This window comes from Ochlerotatus camptorhynchus, unplaced genomic scaffold, assembly GCF_037179485.1.
Source record: "Ochlerotatus camptorhynchus isolate MF236.1 unplaced genomic scaffold, CSIRO-AGI_Acam_v1.1 ptg000283l, whole genome shotgun sequence".
NCBI lineage: Eukaryota > Metazoa > Arthropoda > Insecta > Diptera > Culicidae > Ochlerotatus > Ochlerotatus camptorhynchus.
Window position 1 is genome coordinate 23,778 of NW_027040772.1, and position 25,206 is coordinate 48,983.

Genomic DNA, 25,206 nt, shown 5'->3' on the forward strand with positions numbered 1-25,206 from the left:
CAAAATTGCAATCTATTTGACAGTTCCCGTATTTTACTGATCATCCAGCAGACAAACATGTTTGCTGGATTCACAGTGAATGTTAATTTTGCTGGACTCTGTTCAGTAATTTGTTTTGATTCAAAATTTGGTGTGTACATTTCTTTTTGTCTGGTACAGTGCTTCTAGTGGTCGGTTCTGGAATATTTTGACAGAAATGTGTTTACAATGTCGTTCTCTTGAAATCCACCGTCTGTGTAGTGCTGAAACGTTTCAAGGAACGTTTGCCTGTTTCCCGTAAGGTGTAATGAGGGCGTCGAAGTGGTACAGTGGATCGAAACCTTGTGTCAGAACGTCATGAAGCCTTTCAAAGCGAATCCAGGACTTTCGGACGTGGATGCGGTCAACAAACTCAGTGCTGTTCGCAGTACAGCTCGAAATATACTCGTTTGGGCAGGTTTCTTCAAGTATCGGGCCATTAAGCAACCGAACTGGACCATAAAGCAACACATTACGGCCAAAACTCAGGCCTGAAAGCTGCATGATTAGGTGCTGACCAAATTCAACGGATGCATACTTATGGACGATGAAACGTATGTCAAATCGGACTTCAGACAGCTTCCGGGACAGAAAACCGTGGAGATGTTCCTAGAGGTCGCGGAGATGTTCCCAAGAAATATAAATTTATTTTTGCGGACAAGTTTGCCGGTAAGCTGATGATCTGGTGGGGAATCTACAGAATCATCACAGCCACTATGACGGACAGTTATACATCAACGAATGCCTAAAAAACGTGCATTGCCGTTCATCAGGTCCCACCGGGCCCCGTCAAGTTTTGGACAGATTTGGCGAGTTGCCACTACAGTATGAATACGCAACAGTGGTATAGTGATAATGGAGTAGGCGTCATTGAGAAAGGGATGAACCCCCAATGACCAGATACTCGAAAAAAGCAGCCGGTGAGGTTGACAATAACTTATTATTCTAAACCAAACAGATTCTGAGATGCATCCGATTGAAGGCGATTCTAAATTGGCAAAGCTTTACATGACAGAAAATGAAAATATTTATAAAAGCATTGCTCCCATGTAAACACTTGAAAATAACACGCAATGTATTTAATTTATCTTCTGTCCACATATTAATCTAAAACAAATTGTGCTGGTGACAGAGCCAAATAAAGGCTTTGTTTCAACTCAAAAATCGACGTAACTACCATTAAAAGAAAGTGAGCAAAGCAAGGCGTGATAATCCACAGCTAGCTTTTCGTTCCTAGCATGCTTCTTTTTTTAATTTTCCTTTACCTAATTCCTCAAGTCGAAACGATGAATTTTTTGTATGAACACTTGCATGAAAAAGTTTGTCATTTCGACATGCAAAATGAAGCAAAACCTGCCCCACCCTAAATTAAGAAACGCAAAGTTAGTGTATTATGGTTTTATTCCGCTAATCATAAAATTATAATAACATAAATCAAAATCACATGTAATTAGGATCTTCTGGTATGTAGTGTACCTACCAATGAAATGATTATCCAAAAAGCGTTCTACATGCTCCTATAACAGCAATGAAAATATCAGCAAACCTCCACCGAAAACTACGAAACACTGCCGCCATCAATCGAGCTTGTCCAGCAAGCCTTTCCTGTCGAAAGTCGGCAGAAGACCTTTGATGATCTTGTGGTACTTCTTGTTTGCCATGATTACCTTTTTGAAACGTTTCGACCGCTCATCCCCGGCCATTAGCGCATCGAAATCGGCATCCGCCGTTTCTTCATTCAAGTGGATAGGTAGGGCTACGACACTGGAATAGATAGCTGTACAACAAAAAATCATTCAATAAATAGGTACCCTATAAAACTGTCAACAAACAAATTGCTTACCGTAAAACATCTTTTTCAAAATCTGTCGTTGAAATTGATGTAAAGTTGGGAATTTCTGCGTACAGTTTAATCGTTTCACATACTCTGCCAGGTGATAGTAATAGTACTGCATGTACTCTTCAAAGCCATTTTGACGAATTTCGTCCCTGGCCGATGTGAAAAAGAAATAGCACAAATCAATAGCGGGAGTTCCGTAGCAGCAAAACTGAAAATCTAGCAGTAATACATCCACAGGATGGCCATCATTGTCGTATTTAAACATAAGATTATTGATCCATAAATCACCATGAACTAAAACGCGAAGATCATCCTTACTATCGTTATCGAATACGGATAATCCTTGTTCGATGAAATCCGGCCGGAGCTTCCGCAGTTTATTTGCGTAATAGTGCCATTCCGAATCCCACGTGTAGATTTCATCCGTTAGAGCATCATAAGTTGATTGGAAAAAATCATGAAAAGCATCCGTTTCCCGAGTAATCATTCCGGTTTTGTAACTATCAAATATTTTTGGATACATTTCAACTAGCTTCAAGGAACTGGCATGTAGCTTGGCCATTGCTTTGAGGGATATTTTTGTATGAATTGCGTCCAACCCTTTGGTTCTGTCAGTCATTACGAACCCTTTTTTTGAAACATCGTTGAATATCATAACGTCATTATTTCGATCGACACACAATGCATTCGGATACAGGTCCGAACTATCACCGGTAGATCTCATCAGCTGTCGTAATTCTGGAATCACCAACTGATAGATGTCCATTTCTTTTCCGTGGACATTGTACTCTCCCAGTTTCTGCTTGGCCAGCTCCGTTTCTGATAAACCCTTGATTATATAACTGCGAGTTCTAGCGGGTTGACCCTTGCTATAAAATACCACTTGCACTCTGTAGATCACACTGGCATAGTTTTCACCTTTTGCCAATGCATATTTCACTTGAACCGATTGTACTTTAATCGTTGCATCATCCTTGCACTTTCTCAACAGCGACTCAAAGTACGATTGGTTTATCCATTCCGGGGCATTGCACGAATCTTCGATCAACGTTGAACAGTTCCCTTCCGGCATTGTGGCGATGCTAGCAGATGCTGTCCGATAAACTGTTTTTGAAATTGTGGAGATGACACTCGAGAACCAACTAGTTTTATAATCGCTACTGAACTGACTTGGTGGGAAGACATCTGATTTACAGCTTTAAATCCTGATACAACACCGACTAGAGGGGGCTTGATTGGATCAATGTGATTTATGCATCTCGTGCAAGTAGCAGATTGCATTGGAGTGGATAGGCCAGTAGCTTAGGACGATACTGCTGACATGCTGATCTAACGGATACGTGACGAAGCTGCTAGTTAATTTCAGTACGGTACTAAGTGATTCTGACATAAAATTCATATTGAAGCTACTGAAACAGAAGCGTTCTTGCTAATTACAGAGGAAAAGCTATCTGGATGGCACGTGGAAGTATTTGATAATGTTTCGCAATGGGTAAGTATGTCCCCGTGGATGATTTATACACCGTCAACAAAATATAAGGGAAGGATTGCTCTCTATGAACAATCGTTGGTTTTCTGTCTAGACGTGTTTCGTGCATAATTAGCCTAAATACAAAATACGTTGAGGAATTCACCGCATTTCAGCCATGGAAATCATCTCGACATTGCGTTTATCCTACTGTTAAGGTTGCAATTTACTTTGATGCATTTTCAAAAATCTCAATCCCAGGTTTTTTCGACGCATCTATTCAGATTTAAAAAACCAGAACTAATCGTTGGAAATTAAATGTACTTGCTCAAAAACATACCACCACCAGCAAAATGAGATCAGAAATCGTTATCTGTGGTTAAAATTCATACTTTTAATATGAAAACATAAACTATCAAAAATCCTTGATTAGTTGTTAAAGTGTGCACCATCTCCGAATTATTTTTAACGTATCCAATTGACTTCAATTTTCCCAAAAGTTTTTTTTATAATTTGGATCTAAGTTTTTTAATGAATTTATAAAAATGGACAATCTAATTTTGATGGAAATTTTAAGATTTATAACTGTGTTAAGTATATCTACTAAGTGACATCCAGGGACTATTACCAGCATGGTTGACTTACTCAACAGATGTCGCTATTATTAAACTGCGACTTATTGTGTATTCATAAAACCAGAAAGTGTTGATTTTCACAAAAATAGAACCTCTTTAGAACAAATATTTGTTTCACTTAATAGCTTTAATTTTTACCGAACTGGCCTTCAAAATATTTTGTATGTTTTGGCTTCTAAAATCAATATTTTGGCCGGTAAAAGGTATCTTCCAACATTATCCGGAAGTTTTTGACGTAGGACTATGTCTTTTGGAAAAGGTGCCGATGAAACGAAATGGTAGAGTTTGCAAACACAAATTTCTCAAAACCCTTAATACGAAATATATCAAGGAATTTCGGAAAACGCTCAATTCATAAACCACAAAAGTGTAACGGAACCAAACGACACTTATCAGGGCCATCAAAAAATTGCTAAAGAATTCAGAATTTTGAACGTCATTCCAAATACACCACGGCGTCAAGATGAACGCAACCACGTAGCTTTTCCAAAGGACCAATGTAACATTTTCGCCATATTGAGAAAAACAATTTTAAAATCGCTATTTTAAATTGAATTTCATGCTATATACACCTTAAGAAAGTAATACATTATATAATAATACAAGCGTGAATTTTCAAATAGCCATGTCTGCTTTTGTAAACTAAGATTCAAACGTCCATTTAATTAAACTCTTAGCTCACTCACGCAAACTAACACCATCATCAGGTGGATAAAGTATCCCCAACAATATGCTGGTGCTAGTTTGCGTCGGTGAGCTAAGAGTTTCGACAAATTGACGTTTGAATCTATGTTTACAAAAACAGAGACGGTAATTTAAAAATTCACCCGAACAGTAAAACACCTTATACAAAAAATACCATAAACGAACGATTACCCAAATGTTTTATTTTACATTGAATTGTGCTTATGATTTTTAAAACAATATTGGTGAACAAAATAAGCCCTAAGCTTAAGCAAACAAAAATGCCAAATTGTCATTGTCATTGTCAACGTCTGCCATTAATGATAAGGTTGATAGGATCCACAAATGACCGTTTGCCTTGTAAAATCAGCCATGATTGTGGATTCTATCAATCTTATCCTTAATCGAGCTTGTCCAGCAAGCCTTTCCGGTCAAATGTCGGCAAGAGACCTTTCATTATCTTGTGATATTTTTCATTTGTCATTATTGCCTTCTTGAATAGCCTCGAGTGCTCATCTCCTGCAAACAGTGCATCGGAATCGGCAATTACTGTACCATCATTTATGTGAATAGGAAGGGCCACGACGCAGGAATGGATAGCTGGAAAAGATTTTGTTTTGTTCCTTAATACTGTTCCTTAAATGTAACGAAAATTTCATACCGTAAAACATCTTTTTCAAAAGCTGCCGTTGAAATTGATGTAACGTTGGAAATTTCAGTGTGCAGTGTAATCGCTGCGTGTACGCAGCTAAACCATTGTAATAGTATTGCATGTATTCTTCAAAGCCATTTTGACGAATATCGTCTCTGGTCGATGTGAAAAAGAAATAGCACAAGTCAATAGCGGGTGTTCCGTAGCAACAGTACTGAAAATCAAACAGTATCACATCGATAGGCTGCCCATTATTGATGTCATATTTGAACATGAGATTGTTGACCCACAAATCACCATGAACAAAAACTCGTAGATCATGCTCGCTGTCGTTATCAAACACGGTCATGCCTTGTTCGAGGTAATATGGCCGCAGTTTTCGTAGTTTGTTTGCGTAGTAATGCCATTTCAAATCCCACGTGTAGATTTCATCCGTTAGAGCATCGTAAGTGGAACGGAAAAAATCATGAAAAGCATCTGTCTCTCTAGTCATCATTCCAGTTTTGTAACGATCAAACATGGTTGGATAAATCTCAGCAAGTTTCATGGAAGTGGCATGCAGCTTGGCCATTGCATTGAGGGACATTTTAGTGTGAATTGCATCCAACCCCGTGATCCTATCAATCATAACGTATCCTAGCTCTAAAATGTCGTCGAATAACATAACATCATTGTTTCGATCGACACACAATGCATTTAAATACAGGTCCGAATGGTCTTCGATAGATCTCATCAGGTGCTGTAATTCCGGTATCACCAGCTGATAAACGTCCATTTCTTTTCCGTGAACATTGTATTCTCCCAACATCTGTCTAATCAATGGCGTTTCCGACATTCCTTTAATTATATAGCTGTGGATTCTTTCAGAATGATCCTTGCTGTGAATCACCACGTGCACCCTATAGATAACACTGGCGAAGTTTTCACCTTTTGCTAATGCGTATTTCACATCTATCGATGGCACCTTGATTGACGGGTCATACTTGCATTTTCTTAACATAGTTTCAAAATATTTTGCGTTGATCCATTCCGGGATACCACACGGATCTTCGATCAGCTTTGGGCAGTTTTTCTCCGGCATTGGAATTCTGATGGAAGACTCGGAAACGTCGTGTTTCGAGCTATACATTAAAACCTGGAAAACAAACGGATTAACTTCCGAATCAGCTGAAATATCTCTGAAGACTAGTTTTATAATGCGGTCTTCGTCTAATGATTGATAACCTATCTCTTATGTCTCTCTGTTTTCAATTCATTCATGTTAGAATTGTCAATGAACTTCAATTAGAAATAAAAAGATTAATTTCCTGCTGCCATTTCGTTCCGATTTTAACTCCAGAGCATTCCTTGATCCTTGAAAAATTAAGCCACCTTGATCATACGCTGGAGGTCACCGATTTGGCGATTTCCGCTTATTTGAATAATACTCTTTTATGCTTCGGCTAATACCGTAATGCCGAATACAAGAGAAAATCCGAATATTTTTTTTTATTAAATATTACATCTAGTTTATAGCATAATAAATATGGGTGATGATTATATTATCATAACAAAATTAACTTGATATTTTTAGCATGATGAGCATTGAAACTTAACTTTTGAAAATGTCTGAATTTGTGGACCAAATGACCGAGGTTCAATATTTTATGGTATCTAAAGTGGACCCTACACGATTGCTTTTATTGACAATAACCGTATTGTCAATACATTCTATATTGACGTCAATACATCGGTATTGACAATATTTATGTCTTTACATCATCAATATTATTGTCAATAATTCCCCTTCGCTTCAATATATTGATACGTGTGGGGTTTGCTTAAGACACTGATACATCCAAACTATGAAACTATACCCAACTTAGTACTCGTTGAGTATTTCCACATTTGTTAATTAACCAATGGATGTCACTTCTGTCACTGATAGTGACATGTAGGTTGACATTTATGAGCATGATAGTTTTCAGTCTGAGAATTTATGAAGAGTTTTTTTTTTGTTTTTTTTTTCCTTTATTTAACGTCAGTCTCTGTTCCGCAATCTAGTGCCAATCACCGACGGACATCGATTGCCATCCATTGACGGCAACCGAATGTGCAAGAAAGCAGCTTCCACACCTGCGTAGGGATATCGCACCCATTCCCAACACACATGGGCCGGGACCAACGGCTTTACTTCCCTTCCGAAGGAAGACGTGCCTCAGAAAAATCCCACTGACCTTGGCTGGGATTGAACCCAGACCCATTGGAGTGTAAGAAAGTAGTCACGCTTAACACTACACCACCGGCGCCGGTCAGAGAGTTTTTTTTTCGTTTTTGGTTGATTATTTAAAAACAACAGCAATTATCTCAATGATGTATGCACAGAAAAAGGGGACAATTGTTGAGCATATGTTGGTAGTATCTGTATTTAGGTGCATAGTTCCTGATCATTACTGTTGGATTTGATAAAGGGTCACAAATTGCTCATATTTTGTTAAAAATACGACGCTGCTTCTTGATTCCGAATTCGGCCTTATTGTTTATATTTCAATCTAACATATACTGCCTATAAATGAGAAAATGGCTAATGTACCTTGCTTGATTTTGTCGACACAGTAACTTTTACTAGACAATATTAACTTTTAAATGTGCATAATATCCATCGTTTATGCCGAGATCATACCGTTGAATGAAAACAGGAAAACAAATCTCGCGCAACGCGAGAAAAGGGCCTATCATCAACTTTCTTCATCGATTTTCTCTTTCGTGAATAACCCGACTACAAATGAATTTCCCATTGAGTGTGTTGTTTCAGGGGCAAGCTAACATGATCTTCTGTCGAACTGTGTCGATTAAGAGAATCGATCAACGAGGATAGGCTCTTTTCAAATGTTACGTGAGAAATAGCCAATTTTCATTTTGCTAACGTGCATACATTTTCATACAGATACCTGGACCCTACCTATCGTCCCATCAACTCATGAACCGGGGACCAACGGCTTTGCTTCCCTTCCGAAGGAAGGCGTGATCTGAGATTTTATGCCTCAGAAAATCCCGACGGTGTCGATTGGGATTGAGCCCAGGCCCTTTGAAGTGAGAGGCAGTCACGCTAAACCCACCATCGGCGCCGCTTCGAAAAACTCTTGGAGAGGATGCACGGAGAGTGAGCACAGATTGTCGGAGAGGCAGCTTGGATTCCAGAAAGGGAGATCAACGGTGGATGCAATTCAGACAGTGGTCGAGAGAGCTGAGAAGGCGTCCAAACAGAAGTGGAGAGGAGATCGATATTGCGCCGTGAGAACGATCGACGTCAAGAATGCGTCCAACAGCGCCAGTTGGGAGGCCATCATCGAAGCACTGCATAGAATGAGGGTCCCTGACTTATTGTGCAGGATCCTGAGGAGTTACTTCCAGAACCGGGTTCTGGTCTATGAGACAAACATGAGGCAATGATCGATTAGGATCACAGCGGGAGTTCCACAAGGGTCCATCCTTGGTCCAAAGCTCTGGAAAGGGATGTACAACGGCGTGCTATTGCTGAAACTATCCAAAGGCTTGGCTTTTTTGACGACGTCGTCTTGATGGCAACAGGCGAGACGCTAGAAGAGATGAAAATGTTGACGACCGGCGATCGACATTATTGGTAACTGGATGCAAGGAGCGAAGCTGTAGATAGCCTTCCACATCAAAAGTGCTTTTGGTCAGCATCTGTAAAGCACTGCGGCGTGCAGAAAACCACCGTCGGGAGCACGCCATAGCCTCGAAGAGCGTTTTGAAATACCTGGTAGTGATGATCTACGACCGGCTAAACTTTAACAGCCACGTTGAATATGCCTGGGAGAAGGCTTCAAAGGCCGTCAACGCGATAGCTACAATAATGCCGAACAACTCTGGACCCAGCAGTAGCAAGAGGCGTCCAGTGTGTCGTCGTCGATACTGAGGTATGGAGGTACAACCTGAGTTGCAACGCTGGAAACCAAGCAGAACCAAAGGAAATTGAGCAGTACATGGCTCATGGCTATGCGAGTCGTGAGTGCGTACAGAACCATCTCGTCGGGAGCAGTATGCGTTATCGCCGGAATGATTCCTATCGGCATCACCCTTGTGGAGGACAGCGGTGCTACATGCGGAGAGTAACCGAAGAGTACAGACAGTGGTTAGAGTGGAGTACGATAGATGGACACCTAGACTAATACCGATTCTTTCGACCTGGGTGAACAGAAAACACGAAGAAATCAACTTGCACCTGAAGCAGCTCCTGTCTGGCCACGGCTGCTTTAGGAAGTACCTGCATCAGTTCGGACACGCAGTGTCACCCCGCTATCAGGAGTATGGCAACGTCGACCGGAGCATGTGGTCTGTGACTTCCAAGGTTTGAGGCAGTGCGAAGGGAGATGCCCGTCCTTAACGCGGAGAATGTCGTTGATGGAATGTTAAGAGGAGGTCACTTGGAATGCCGTCAACAGAGCAGCCACGCAGATTATGTCGGAGCTGCAGCGCAAATGGAGAGATGAGCAGTGATCTAGCAATGTCAGCTAGCGCTGAGAGCATGAAAAGTGCATGAGCATTTCATTCAAGCTCTGTGGAACTACATGCGGTGAAATATGAAACGCACATTTTAAAGTGAATTGCAAATAATGGCCAGTGTCATCCTGGCAGAACTCATCCTAACCGTCACTGAACCAAAGGGCAGTTAAACGACTAAACTGGAGTAGTGCATAACAAATATTAACAAATTTACGGAAATTTATATTACAAAGTAATGCGCGTACAGCAAAACAGACAACATACAGTCAGGATTAATCTACAAATGACAAAATACAGAGCTCTAGTAAGTAAGAAAATTGAAAATTGTAAAACATTTAATTAAACTATATCAAACTTTTTACAGTAATCCTTAGAATAAGGCAAAATAAATTGCGCCGAAATGTCGTAGAGTAGAAATACTCTGTTTTACCACTTAAAGTGACTGAATTCCAAACCAAATAAATAAAAACATATATTTTGCCATTATCTACTCAAATTAAACCATGACATTTTATTTCAAATTTGAATGAGGCCCTAGGGCCAAAACTACCACTGTCCCTAGTAGCTTTGATTAGATATTGTCAAATTTAAAATAAGCACCCAAATAACGTTGATAATTTTATACTCATAAAAGTTAATTTATCTCTGTTTGGCAGTTAGTAGCATCAATCCGAGGCTTTGACGGTGTAGCTCTAAGGGACCGTACAATAGCGTAGTCTCTTTTTGACTAATGTTAGACCACCCCTCCCGCATTTTACTATACTTAATACATGGTCGTTCACAACTTCTGCAAACCCCATCCCCTCTCAAATACAACGTCATTTATGGATCGCCCTTAAAGCTAAAACCATTCTCTTGTCGATAGTTACATTTCTTAATTAACATATGTATCACTTTCGGCAGATTTCACCCCTATCTATGATGAACGGTTGATAACGTGTGGGACCTAAATTCATACACCTGAGTAATGCATTGAAATCCGCACACCTAAAAAACGTATAAATGATATAAGTACGGTTATAGGTCCCCCACGGTACAAAGATTTTAAGTATTAAGAAGAAGACACAGTGAATTATAATTAAAGATAGAACATGTCATTAGTTTCATGTATGTTAAACCAAATTTTGGGAAAACACGCTCATGCAAACATAAAACATAAAGACGTCAAACGCAACGTAGCCATCAAAGCAACACGGAAAGTTACAGTTCCTAGTGGGACTAACCTGTTCCATTGAATAAGATAGCTAGAAACGACAGTTTGTCAGAAATTACTTTACGCAAGATTTCAATACCGCCTTCTGTATTCTTGTTCAATTGTAAGAAAAGCATCCTCAAACTGCTCGGCTCCCAATGACTGTTCCTGACAGCTTGTGTCTAGCTCCTTATGACGTTTATATGTTTCGAGTCTGGGTCTCCTTCCCAGGGACTGCTGCCTAGCAAATTTCTCCGCATAACAGTCCCACTAAATATTGCTGATATGAAAATATGTAATTTCTGTAGTTTTCATATTATTCCGGTTGAAATGTGAACAATTCACTGACTTATTTAACGTATATTTCTTCCAATGAGCAGAACTGATTTGCGATTTTCTCAGATGCAATTTGTAGAGCATGGGACAGATATGCGTAGAACGGCAGTTCACTTCACTTCCCATGAATGATCAAAACGCTCAAATTGATGACATAAAGTTGTATTTCATTACGCAATAATATTTCATTCGACGTATACACTGAAAGCCGGTATCGGTTACCACAAATATCATTTGATAGTAAAATATATCAACATGCATGTACAATACAATCGTCTATGCGATAATTCCACGTATTCATTCGCACATACACCTCATTACAACCATGACCATCAACACATCGCTTCTCTGAACCAACGAAACCATACAATATTTACAGCCGAAAATGTGTATAGTTCAGTATAAAACCAACATCCGTACGCAGCACAAGCCTCATCCACAATGGCAGATTACAGTCCAGAGGAATTGGAAGCACCAGCTTGGCTTGACGATAAGTTCTTCACGGATATTTTGCAATCAGCTGAAAATGATCCATCTATCCAAATCCATGACGGTGGTAAGCTACGACCTGCTACCAATCCTGGAGACAATTACTGTAGTATTATGTTCCGTACCACGGTTCGCTACACATCGAATCGCCAGCCCAACGAACTGGTAGTTAATCTAATCATTAAAACCACCCCAACGACCGAGGGATTCAAGAAGGAAATGACCAAGGATAACACTCTGTTTCTGACGGAGATTAAGATGTACAGCAAAGTTCTCCCAGCCATGTCCAAATTGTTGGCGGACGTTGGCGAACATTTGGAGATACCAACGTATTTAACTCATATTCTACACAGGTATGAAATCGATTAACTATCTTCGACTAACATTGCTTGCAGATTGATACACGCATCTACGCTTCCGAATACCGTAATCGTTCTTGAGGATGTATCTCCCAGAGGATGGCTCCCTGGACGCAAATGTATTGAAAGCCTAGAGGAAGCTCGTTTCACCATACGAAACATTGCCATGTTTCATGCCACTTCATTATATCTCCAGAAAACAGTAACCATGTGCATTATCACATAGATTTTTTTTCAAGTATTTTAATACATAGCAATGAATCAAATTTCAGACCATGGATCTATCAACAAACGATGTGATGCAATTGATGACGTCCGGAGAAGTACTGAACATTTTCACTAGGGGATACGATGAATTGTGTAATGCTGTTGAAAAATGGCAAGGCTGTGAAGAGTTTGCTAAGAAGTTGAAATATTTTAACGGGTCAGTAAAAGAAAGACTACAGCAAGTCTACACTGCAAATCCACAATCGCTAGGCTACAATGTACTGAATCATGGCGACTTTCAGTGGAAAAATCTTATGCACAAAAGGAACCCAGCAAATCGTATCGTGGATTCCATGTTGATCGACTATCAATGCTGTCACTGGGGATCTCCTGCCATCGATGTATTGTATCTGATTGATTTAATCGTTGATAACCAGACAAAAACAGCTTATCGAAATGATATCATCCACGAGTATCATCAACATTTTACGACGATTCTGAACAAACTTGGCTTTGCGGATAAAATTCCTAGCCTTGTCGATTTGCAAATCGAACTACTGCGGAAGGGGTTCCTTGGTAAGCTTAGATATGACGAGTTATCATTGCTTGTACAAATGTTTACCATTTCGCTTACAGAGTTAATGCACGTTTGCGTTTTTGAGCAGTTTAAACACATGGAGCTTACAGGGTCTACATTTGATGAGTATAATGATGGCAAATTGAGCAAACCTTGCTTTGAAAATCCAAAATTCCGTGACATTGTTCGATCAGAATTACTTTCACTTATGTATAAAGGTTTCCTGAATGAATTTTAAATTAGACGAGGTATACATTTCCACGGATAGAACGTTTATTTGTTATAAGTCAGGTATCAAAGTAAGCATCATTATTTGTGTATTTATGTGCATGTAGAGAAATTCATATTAGTGTAGATGTAGCAGTTATGGTTATACATTCCTTATATGTGACCATGCATTAATTATGTTACGCTAAACTGAGGAAACATACCCCCCTCCCCTTTCGTCTCGTTTTTCCTATACTTTATGCAATGTTTGTCACAAAATGTTACACATTTTTACTACGTTGGATGGATAATTAGTTTCATTGAATTTTACCCTTATTTTATCATTGCTTTCAGCCAACCATGGACGTTAAAACTTTCAGACAACAGTGGACGTTATATTTGTTATACGTGCCAAATCAGTTGTCATAAATGAATTTAAAGATCACTAACAAGAAAACAGTTAAAAGTTATTAAAAATCATATTTTTATGATTTAATTAAAATAATTATATGCAGATATTTTCATAAAAGCGTTACCGAGCGATATTTTAAACGTTACAAATCGTTCAGTAAAATTTACATTGCAAACCAGTAAATTTTGAAAGCTCAAAGGCCAAATAAAATTTACCGAACGAATTGAAAATTTTAGAATAAATTAACGAACGATCAGAGAACGATCGGAGATTTGTCAATTATGTCAAAATAAGAACAGAAGCGCAAAAAAATATTGTGCACTCACTTAGAAAATCCGAACGCGTCACATATATGGATCGGAAACACAGATGCCGGGACAGGAGTGCTACGTCGCCTAATCAAAGTTGGCCATTCCTGAAGAAGCAGCTGTCAAAATTTTCCAAAAAAATCCTTGTCTGGCAGGCGATCTGTTGATGTGGTAAAATGAATCGTCACATCTGGCACCATTAACGGGCAAATTTTCAAGCATGAATGCCTCCAGAATCACTTTCTGCCCTTTCGGCAGTCTCACAGAAGCCAGACACTGTTTTGGCCGGATTTGGCATCTTGCCATTACGCCCGACAAGCAGGGTTGCCAAAAGCAAATCTGTATTTTTGCTTAAATTGTCGCGCTTATGTTAAATTCTCATTTGGTGAAGCACGCCGCTCTGCGCCATAAACAGAGAATAGATGATATAATTCCATTTTGAGAAATTATCCTGCCACACACAATATAAAAATCTTTTCATCTGAATTTCTTCTTCGAAACATCTGCAGCAATAATGTGTATAATTTTAATATTGCGTATTTCGCTCCAAAATGAACAAAGAGGTGTTGTCCCAAGTAACAAATCTAGAGCTGCTTGGCTATGTTCAAAATTTATAAAGGTTTTATTGCAGCTACAACCATTACCTACAGCTTTATGACGGTCATATACAATGCAAGTCATGGAACATTCTCATAGCTATCTACAAAACCTCTATAAAGCTAATAAATAAACCAACTGATGCTTATGCTATTTTCAATTATGAAAGGTTTTATGATTGCCTTGAAGTATAAAAAAAGCGATATGAATCGCCCTTATAAAACCCAAAAATAAATCCTTTTATTGCTATATAAGTAAGCGCAATAAATCTAGTTGGCCATGAAATAGCTATTTTAAAACAATTATAAGCATTCAGTTGCAACTTGTCAGAAGTGTAAATGGGCGGTTTATTTTTACAACATAGAAAGAATCAAAACTTTCCGGTACTTCCAAGCGGAGCGCAAAGAAAATCTTCAAAAAATTTAGCTTGAGCCCTTTTATTTGCTACAGTCAGCCGCAAACCTTCGTGAATAACTACAACCAAGAAAAAAAATGCCGCTGTATTTGCTGCGGATGTCACAAAGGAAGCTGTAAAGAGTGTTCTGAACCATCTTCACTTCGAATGGACACATTGCTACACCAAAAATGACTCATGAAGAGGAAATATATAATTATCTGGAGTCGGAGGATGATACCTATGCCAACTTGCGTCTCTTATCAGATTTACAGTCGTGGATGGTCACAGCAATTCAACAATCAGCATTGAAAATTTTCTTTCCTTTTTTTCATGGGGTGACACTGTCAAATCTTGGTCGAAATACATGGAATGGTGACAGTTCTAGGACAAAAAAGTTGAAATCACACATAACTTTTCATAAATTTTAATGTACCATTCAAAATTTTTCCAAATGTTTGTAAAATTTTTCGGTTACACCCGTAGAATATGAATATACGTTTACCCTCCAATAAGAAAAATGAATAGCTCTTGTAAAAAGAAAATAGTGCTCGAAATAAAATCATGAATCATGCTTTTCTGTTCTGCTTCCATCCAATGTAAGCATTAGGGAAAATCTCTATAATAAAGCAAAAAAAAAGTAAGCATTAGACATATTAAGAAATTGCGCTTGGTGTTTTTCTTGCCTGCTGTCCTTTGTCGCCATATTGTCATTATGAGCCTTGGAATAAAATCCAAGAAATTTCAATAAAATAGTGGCTAAATTAGAGATCCGAACTGATTTCCAGTGTGCATTGGTATGAATTTATTTATTGGGATCTATTTTCTGTAAAATTAAGATGATTCCATCAAATTAATTTGATTTCTAAAACAATCTATTTTGTTAACTTGAATCATTTTTTAGGCGCATTTATTTAACGCACATATTATCCCAATATACACGATAAAATTTCAAGCGCAAATGTTTTGGAACTTCTAAAAAGGCATATATTTTTTTAAGATTTTCACTAATGTCGCCATGAAACAAAATTTATTGCATGGTGATCTTGACACCAACACTCAAACCTATTTTTACAGCTAAAGATTACCATATGAAAAAAAAAAAAGTTTCAGCAGAACAGAACAACAACAAGCTAATTTATGGCGGTTGCTTTGATGCAATAAAAATTAAATTGGATTTATAACTGATTTTCACCAAAGCGTAATAAAACTGCTTGGATACAATATTACTCTTAAAGAGGCTATGAGAACCTTTTGTAGAGTATGGGGCTTTCTTACAAAAGGTTTTAAGACAGCTTTATTGTGATTCTCAAACATGCTTTATAAACCTTATCAAGAGTGGTCCACTAAGCTGGAAGACGATCTTATAGCGGTTATCAAAAGGTTGTGCTGGAGCTATTAATTTTATCGACGGTTTTATAAAATTGATCTCAAAAACCACTAATAGAGTGCAATAAAACAAGAAATGCTACTTGGGGTAACTGCGGTAACGGTCATAAAATTGCGCTTTTGCATCAAATCGGGTTAGTACGTTTTGCACCCAATACATTAATGGCGGTAAGCTTCAACTCGGATTTACTTTCAATACCGTCCCTGTTTGGGAAATCTGACAAATTTTTGCTTAAGACTGAATTGGTTAATAGTACCGTCGATACCAAATCAACCCGACATTCGTTATCGGGATTTAAACCGAGGATAATATTATGCGTGGCAGGATAATTTCTCAAAAAGGGATTTTACCATCTGTTTTCTGTTTATGGCCGTACCACTGCGCCCATCGATTTAACACACGGCGGCTCTTTATCCAGGATACGCTCCTTAAGCCGCTGCCATAAAATACTTTTAAAGTTACATACTAATCACCATTAAAATAAAACTAAGCCTCACCATAATAGGCCATATAAATGGTCACCGCGGAAATGTACCCAACAGGAAAATAAAATAACAAATTGCCTTAACGCCATTTGATTATACAGCATTTTCATGCGTTTTAATTTTAACGTAGTTAAGCAAACAGCCTCCCTCCCCTAGGCCACCACAAGGAAAACTTGCTAGCTATGCCAATGATTAAGGGGAAGTCTAGCACTCCGAAAAAAAATTTACGCGTCGATTTTTTTCTAACAATTTTGGAAAAAATATCGAAAATCTAAAAAAAAATCAAATTTTTCTAATTTTCTAAAGAAAATTTACGTGCAAATATATTTATTTAAGTCATCATGGCTTATAGTTGGACTGAAAAAAAACACACAAAACATCGTCCTCTCAGTTTAGCTGAGAGTCAAATTTTTTTACATGTAATTTTTTTCAAAAACCTATGGAAGAAACTGATTTTCTTGGATTTTTTTTTATTTGTTTTCCCAATATTTTTAGAGAAATAAAAACGTGCAGAAATTTTTTATTTTTTTATCTTTGGGCGGTAAACTTTCTCTTAAGAACCCAACTAACAATTTTAGCTGCAGATTAGCTTATACAGCCGAAAATTGGCTTATACAGCTAACTTTTGCCTGTATAAGCTAGTCTGCAGCTAAAATTGTTTGTTGGGAAGCTCTGTAAACTGTATGCCCAGTGGGAAAATTTAACTGCGTACTTATTTTTAGCAGGAGTCTAATATGGTTCAAAATCTGTAGTATTGTTGAGTAATTTCTGAGTAACCCATTCACAAGGGGATCTTTCGAAGAAAAGGTTTTAATTTAAAAAATGGTAAAAAAGATTAAATAAATGAAATCTATGCAAATTAAGAACTGTTCTCTAGAAAATACTTAAATGTTCCATAAGCTATAGCGAGTCTTATGGGACATTTCATATTTTTTATTGACACATATTTTGTAATGGTGCATTTCATATTTTTTAGGGATCTTTTAATCCTTTAGAAAATATTTCATCTTTTTTATGCGTAGATTTACCGTTCTGCCCGTGTTTTTTGATTTATATTAATTGCAGGCATAAGATGCCTTCTACCGCTAGGTGCGCTAGTGTTCGCCAATCAATAGTGGATCCGAAGTTCCACTGTTCTGTGCTAATAAGTACAATTCCTCATCACATTCCTAAAAGTTCACTCAGTTAAAGAGGCTTTTTTTTTGTTAAAATCATAGTATTTTCCAGCTCTCCTATGTCAACTGTTAACTTTGTCCTAGCGGTCGAATTGACTCGCGGTCCGTTGTTTTGGAAGTTTTCTCGCTATTCGCTGGTGTATATTATCAGTTTTTTCTCACTTAGTGGTGTAGTAGATATAAGGGTTTTGGAATAAAATTATTAAAATTTGTTGGGCAGTTAATTATTCTTCTTGTGAGTTATTGTAGTAATAGATTGGTCTCCCCCTTTTTCCTTTTCGATGCGTACATACCTCTCGCCTCTCGCAGAACGCACAACAGAGAAAACGACATTCTATTGGTGGCTCTTTTAGAGAATGAACTACCAATAGTGAACAAGCAGTAAAAAGCTGCAGCAGACCGACGGTATATAAGAAACGAACAGCGGAAGCAACAGGGATTCGATTGACAGATTTTGCAGCGAGCAGACCACCTACGGAAAAGCAGTTTACCTTTACCAGCGAAGCGAGCCGAGAAGAGTCAGCACCGGCGTGGCGGACCAAGCCGTATCGCCACCATGTTGGGTTACGACAATGGCGCAGCAGAGGACAGCTCCCAACGAAGGTATGTATTTATTTATTTTGAAGTGGATTGCAAAGAAATCAGTGACTGGAAATATTTTTGCCTGAGTGTGATGATCAGTTAACGGTTAACGGTCGTATAAAAAGTGCCAGGTCAAGCGAAAGGTCTTGACAAGGGCATGGAAAGATTTTTTTTTCCAAGAGAAGCAATAGATTTTTTGCATAAAAGCTTGAAATACTTAGCGGGTTAATTAACACCAAACAAAAAAAATGAATGAAAAGTGAAGCCAGGTCAAGCGAAAGGTCTTGACAAGGGCATGACATGATAAGACAACTTTATATTTCTTTGTAAAGAAGTGGAAGATCTTTTTTAAGAAGCTTAAAATACTAAGTGAATAAAACAAAAAAAAAAATATGCCAGATCAAGCGGAAAGCCTTGATAAGGGCATAAGTAAAGTAATTGGTTAATTTTGGATGAAGTGAAATTTCATATTAGCTATGCATAATCCGCTGGAGTTTGAGCGGGTCAAGCGATTAGTCTCGACAAGGGTACACAATTTTTTTAATGTACTGATGTGTTTATGTTTATAAAGAAAGACACAGTTCAAGTTATCAATTGAAGCAGTGAGCGATTTCTAGTCCTGCCGTGATAAATGGAAATTTTTTTTTAAAACAATTGTTTTATTTTTTTTGCTGCCTGTAGTGAATCACCGGATACTATAATAATTTCCCGGCCCAGAGTAACCAAACGCGACCTAAAAAATCAGCTGAAGGCTGCAAAAGAGCACGTTGCGTTATTGACAGATGACATAAAAAGATTGCGAGAAGAAAATGATATGCTACGCAGACCAAATGTTGAGAGAAATGAAATTGCATCAAATGATACTGGCGTAGTTGAGGTGAATGAAAAAGCGACACCCAGTGACACCCATCGAGCTGTTTCGTCTGGAGAATCAAAGCTTCTGTCAAGCGTTCATCAACTATCCATTTCGTCGTTAAATGTTCCAGAATGTAAACCAGATGCGGAAGGTGAAGGTATTCAGCGACATTCATTTGAGATGTGGCGTGATCTGCTCGTAGATTCGATGAAATTGTTGGGAATTCAGGACGAGTCCACAATGTTCACGATCTTCAGAGTGAAAGCTGGTCAACAGCTTCTTGAAACTTTCAAGAATACAAAGTCAGACTCTAACGCACCGGCCGCGGAAACATTCCCATTCTCAAATGCCATGCATAGGCTAAAACTGTACTTTGGCTCTGGGTCTGACGTCATGCTTCAACGACGTAAGCTGGCTACAATGGACCAGAAACCAGGCGAGTCAGATCTATCCTACATTGGCCGCGTGGGAGCGACTGCAAGACTGTGCGATTTTGAAGAAGGCAAGCAATTTGAGCAAATTGTAAGCACCATCGCAGAACATGCATTGAGGAAAGATGTCCGGGCGATAGCTCTTAAGATGCTTAGTCGAAATGCATCATTTACGGACCTTGTGGACAAAATTCGAGAATTGGAGGCGATCCGACTGAATGAGGAGTTTTTCTTGAAGAAAACAATGAAGTCAGACCTCGCATTGGTTGCTCCTGTAAGAGCTGATTTTCCTAGCAATACGGGACGTCAAGGCACTCGTGTTCAAAAAAATTATCCGGCAAGAAACTATCAACGCCCGAGGTTTGGCGGAGGACGAGCATCGAATTTTCAATATAATCGGGGATACAAAGGACGCCGGGACATAGAGCGAAACTTTGCTGCACCACAGGCAAATAGGTGTTGGAGGTGCAATAGCGTGTATCACATGCCATCGGAGTGTGACGCCGTCGATAAAGTATGTCGAAATTGCGGAATACCGGGACATCTTGCGAGAACATGTACTCAGCGTTTCCCTGGCAGTTCATTGTCGCGGAAGAGATTTGCCGAGTCAGCACCGGAGACAGCACCAAGCCCAAAATTGGCAGCGATTGAGGCACCTGATTTGGAGAGTATCAACAAGGAAGAAGTAAGTGCTCATACAGGCCATTAATTTGTAATGAGTAATTTTTAAATTGGAACATAAAGTTAAATTTTATTTTCTATGGTTTTGATGATACCGAGATTTGATTATGTCTCGGGTTTTGAAGTATGAGATACGTTCATTAATAAAATAAATGAGTTATAAAACAAACAAAAAAAAAACTACATTTTCTTTTAGGCAATCTCTGATGTCTTTGAATTGGCTGCAGTGCTGTCTGTTAGCGATGAAGGTATGATTTCCGTAACGCTTGGAGGCATGGCTTGTGATTTCCTAATCGATTCCGGGGCGCAAGTTAATACATTCTCTGAACATAACTTTCGCTTGCTTACATCCGACAAAAAATATCGTAACGAGATCTATAACTATCAAGAGAAATCAGACCGCTCATTGAAGCCATATGCATCTTCTGCAGAAATTAAAGTTCTAGGCACGTTTGAAGCTTTTCTATATATTTCGGACGACAGGCCAGTACTCCTCGAAAAGTTTTACATAGTCAATGAGCGTTACTCTTTACTGGGAAGGTTGACAGCAAGCCGGTATTGCGTCCTTTTATTGGGGCATAAAGTCCCTGTGTGTTCGAATACTGGTGATACAGATTCTAGCAACTGCATCAGAGCATTATACATGGAAGAGGTGTTCCCCAAGTTTAATATTCCTCCCGTCAAAATAAACTATGACAAATCAGCTCCACCATGCAGAAATATCTTCACCAACATACCGATAGCTCTGAAGACGTTGGTTCACCAAAGGTTAATGCAGTTAGTAAAATCGGACATCATCGAGCCAGTACATGAAGGCATGGATACCTCCTTCTGCTCCTCGATGTTGGTAGTCCCCAAAGGCAGAGATAATATACGATTGGTAATTGATTTGAGAGGACCCAATCGATGCATATACAGAACACCGTTTGTCATGCCAACATTGGAAAATATTCTGGCGGAACTCAATGGAGCCCGATGGTTCTCAACTATTGATCTTTCAAATGCTTTTTTCCACATCGAACTTGCTGAAGAATCACGACATCTCACCAATTTCTTCACAGAATTTGGCATGTTCAGATGCGTGCGACTACCGTTCGGTCTATGTAATGCGCCAGACTTGTTTCAAGAAGCACTTGAAAGAAAGGTTTTGGCAGGATGTCGTGGAGTTAAAAACTACCTTGACGATATTCTAGTGTCTGGTAGTACAGAAGAAGAACACGACGAAAACTTGAAACATGTGATGGCCCGATTAGAAAATCACAATGTTAAATTGAATACCAGTAAATGCTGTTTCAAAAAGCAATCAGTTACCTTCCTCGGTTTTAAATTAACGGCAGATGGATGGGAAATTGAAAACGAAAAGGTAAACGCCATACAGAATTTCAGGAAACCAACGTCATGCCAAGAAGTTAAAAGTTTTCTTGGATTAGTAACGTTTATTGACCGATTTCTGGTAAATCGAGCTGAGAGAACGGAGCACTTACGTCACTTGGCCAAAAGCGAGCAATTTTATTGGACTGACAAAGAGGACGAAGAATTCGAATCACTTCGCAACCTATCAACATATACGATCCGGAAGTTGGGCTACTATAATCCGCGAGATAAAACAGAACTTTATGTCGATGCTTCGCCGACGGGTCTGGGAGCCATCCTGATTCAATTCGATAGCCAGTCCATGCCAAGAGTAATTGCGTGCGCATCCAAGGCACTAACACCAACAGAACAACGGTATCCTCAGACGCATAGAGAGGCACTTGCCGTAGTATGGGGGGTGGAACGATTTACAACCTATCTATTAAGTAAATCGTTCATCGTTCGGACGGACTCAGAGGCTAATGAGTATATATTCAACGGAAAATACAGATTAGGACGGCGCGCAATTTCTAGAGCTGAATCCTGGGCCTTGCGCCTACAGCAATACGAGTTCAGCATCAAAAGAGTTCCAGGTGAGCTTCAATTGTTACCAAACTAGTTCTGTATTTGTATAAATCTTGTTATAATAGGTAATCTCAATGTAGCAGACGCCCTCTCTAGGCTGGTGCGCGGTTCAGAAGAAGCAATTCCTTTTGAAAGTGACAACGAAAACCATTTTCTATATTCACTTGACACCGGAGGCATGGAGCTTACATGGCATCAAATCGAAACCTGCTCAGAAAACGATGACGAGCTGCAATCAGTGAAGAACGCAATTGAGAATAATAGTTGGGAGCCAAGTCTATCCAAGTTTGAACCTCACAAGAAAGAGCTACGAGTATTAGGTAACCTTTTGTTCAAGGACAATAAGGTAATACTCCCACAGTTATTGAGAACAGAGGCATTGACAGCGGCTCATGAGGGTCATATCGGCGAAGTCGCAATGAAAAGGATAATGCGGGAATTTTTTTGGTGGCCAGGAATGTCCGCCACTGTAGAGAGATATGTCAAGAATTGCGAAGCCTGCGTTAGACTATCGAAGAAAAATCCTCCAGTGCCATTGTGCTCTCGCGAACTCCCAGAAGGACCGTGGGAGATAATTCAAATAGATTTCTTGTCAATACCGGGCTGTGGTTCTGGCGAGTTTCTTGTTGTGGTAGATACATATTCTCGGTACTTATCGGTTGTTGAGATGCGTTGTATGGATGCGGGTAGTACAAATGCTGCATTGTGCAGTATTTTTCAACTGTGGGGTCTCCCAGCGATAATCCAGAGCGATAACGGTCCACCTTTTCAGGGATCGGTATTTGTTTCGACTTGGGAAGATAAAGGCGTCCGTGTGCGTAAGGCAGTTCCTCTCAGTCCGCAGTCCAACGGTTCAGTAGAACGCCAGAACCAAGGCATACTAAAAGCTGTAGCGGCAGCCAAGATTGACAATGCTAATTGGAGAAATGCTATTCAGAAATATGTACACCATCATAACACTGTAGTACCACATTCTCGGCTGAATGTCACCCCATTTGAACTATTAGTCGGATGGAAATTCCGAGGAACTTTTCCATCTCTATGGAAATCTGGAACACTAGATCGAATTGACGTACGAGAAACAGACGCTGCGACAAAATGGAGAAGCAAACAATATGCCGATAAAGCCCGGCACGCCCAACACTCAGATATCGTAATAGGAGACTGGGTATTGTTAGCGCAACCTAAAAAAACTAAAACAGATCCTACTTTCTCCGCTGAAAGGTTTCGGGTAGTTGCAATGGATGGACCAAAAATAACCGTGATGAGCAATAATGGAATCCAGTATTCGAGAAACGTTCAAGAAGTGAAACGAGTACCCTTAAACGATGAGAATATGCTGATTTCACCTCCAAGATCCCCTGCTCCGGAAGATGCGAATGGCGTGGAACGAGATGATCGAGACGGATTTACACTTCTTCCATCTTCAACCCAGGAAGGCGAGTGTTCTAGTCCTGTCAGACAAAGCTTCGAAGCCGATGATGCGACTTCCGACAGAAACTTGCGTCCCAGAAATATTTTGCGAAAGCCATCCAGATTTAATGATAAATTTGTCTACAGAGTTATTCATTAGAGTAGAGATACCGAGACATGTAGTAGATATAAGGGTTTTGGAATAAAATTATTAAAATTTGTTGGGCAGTTAATTATTCTTCTTGTGAGTTATTGTAGTAATAGATTGGTCTCCCCCTTTTTCCTTTTCGATGCGTACATACCTCTCGCCTCTCGCAGAACGCACAACAGAGAAAACGACATTCTATTGGTGGCTCTTTTAGAGAATGAACTACCAATAGTGAACAAGCAGTAAAAAGCTGCAGCAGACCGACGGTATATAAGAAACGAACAGCGGAAGCAACAGGGATTCGATTGACAGATTTTGCAGCGAGCAGACCACCTACGGAAAAGCAGTTTACCTTTACCAGCGAAGCGAGCCGAGAAGAGTCAGCACCGGCGTGGCGGACCAAGCCGTATCGCCACCATGTTGGGTTACGACAAGTGGTTCCTGGCAAAGTCCCATGGCAAATTAATTTGAAAGTGAGTTTTTTCTGAGAAGAAGTGTGGAAGAAAAGAATAATCTGTGCGATTGGCAATTCTCAAACCAATTAGTGCATCATCGTTGCGTGGTCACGCATACCTGCTCACCTTTCATCATCATCATCGAGTGTGAGCAACCGTCTCTATATCGTTCATCCATCATCGTGTGTACAGCTGAGTGCGAGTGTCATCCAAACATACCACAACGAAGATCACCCACGCTGCGCGTCGCTTCCCAGCCATCTGTGTAAACGCCTACACATATAACGCTCGGTGGTAGTAGTATAGTATTTTTTTTTTTTTTTTTTAGTAACTTTATTTGTACAGGCTCAATCGAATAAACTTTACAGAGCCGAGTTATCCTTTGCGTTATACATTATTGCTGTCTTAAATTTAAAGTTAAAGGAACTGGACCGAGTACTCGCGGTTTTCTCGAGGTTAGTGGAGATTTACAATTTTTTGGATGGGAAAAGGGAAGAAGGAGGTTTGAAATGTGGTTTACGATACAACTATTTAATTAATCCTAAAGTATGAAATTATTTCTATTCATCTTGAAAACAAACATTGAAAAAAAAAACCCCACACGTACAAAATACAAACTAAGCACACGGTTAATCAAACTTACAATCTAAGGTTAATGTCCTTAAAGTAAACATATATGAGTTTCATAAACTCCAGATCGCGTCTAGCCAAAATATCCCGAACTGGAACATTAGGTTGTCTACCTCGAGCCCGAAGGGAATCATAAAAATG

The 25,206-nt window shown here is 39.3% G+C and overlaps 3 protein-coding genes and 1 pseudogene across 4 annotated transcripts; 2 read left to right on the forward strand and 2 right to left on the reverse strand.

The window, feature by feature from the left end:
• The window catches only part of LOC135706515 (uncharacterized), a 70,979-nt pseudogene that overhangs the window by 2,761 nt on the left and 43,012 nt on the right, over nucleotides 1-25,206 (forward strand).
• Nucleotides 1,411-2,957, reverse strand: LOC135706511 (uncharacterized). Of its 2 annotated transcripts, XM_065228124.1 has the most exons (3): nucleotides 2,147-2,957; nucleotides 1,862-2,074; nucleotides 1,411-1,795 (listed from the first exon to the last, which is right to left on the reverse strand). In XM_065228124.1, exons 1-3 carry the CDS (start codon nucleotides 2,928-2,930, stop codon nucleotides 1,596-1,598), a joined length of 1,197 nt encoding a protein of 398 aa, XP_065084196.1. In that variant the 5' UTR covers nucleotides 2,931-2,957; the 3' UTR covers nucleotides 1,411-1,595. The 2 variants fall into 2 exon arrangements, with proteins under 2 accessions (XP_065084196.1, XP_065084195.1); XM_065228123.1 differs by having other exon boundaries at nucleotides 1,862-2,957.
• On the reverse strand, nucleotides 5,046-6,378 carry LOC135706512 (uncharacterized). Its single transcript, XM_065228125.1, has 2 exons — nucleotides 5,307-6,378; nucleotides 5,046-5,245 (listed from the first exon to the last, which is right to left on the reverse strand). Exons 1-2 carry the CDS (start codon nucleotides 6,376-6,378, stop codon nucleotides 5,046-5,048), a joined length of 1,272 nt encoding a protein of 423 aa, XP_065084197.1.
• On the forward strand, nucleotides 11,724-13,233 carry LOC135706513 (uncharacterized). The gene is made up of 4 exons (XM_065228127.1): nucleotides 11,724-12,149; nucleotides 12,216-12,381; nucleotides 12,452-12,962; nucleotides 13,023-13,233. The coding sequence occupies exons 1-4, from the start codon at nucleotides 11,773-11,775 to the stop codon at nucleotides 13,199-13,201; spliced, it is 1,233 nt and encodes a 410-aa protein (XP_065084199.1). The 5' UTR covers nucleotides 11,724-11,772; the 3' UTR covers nucleotides 13,202-13,233.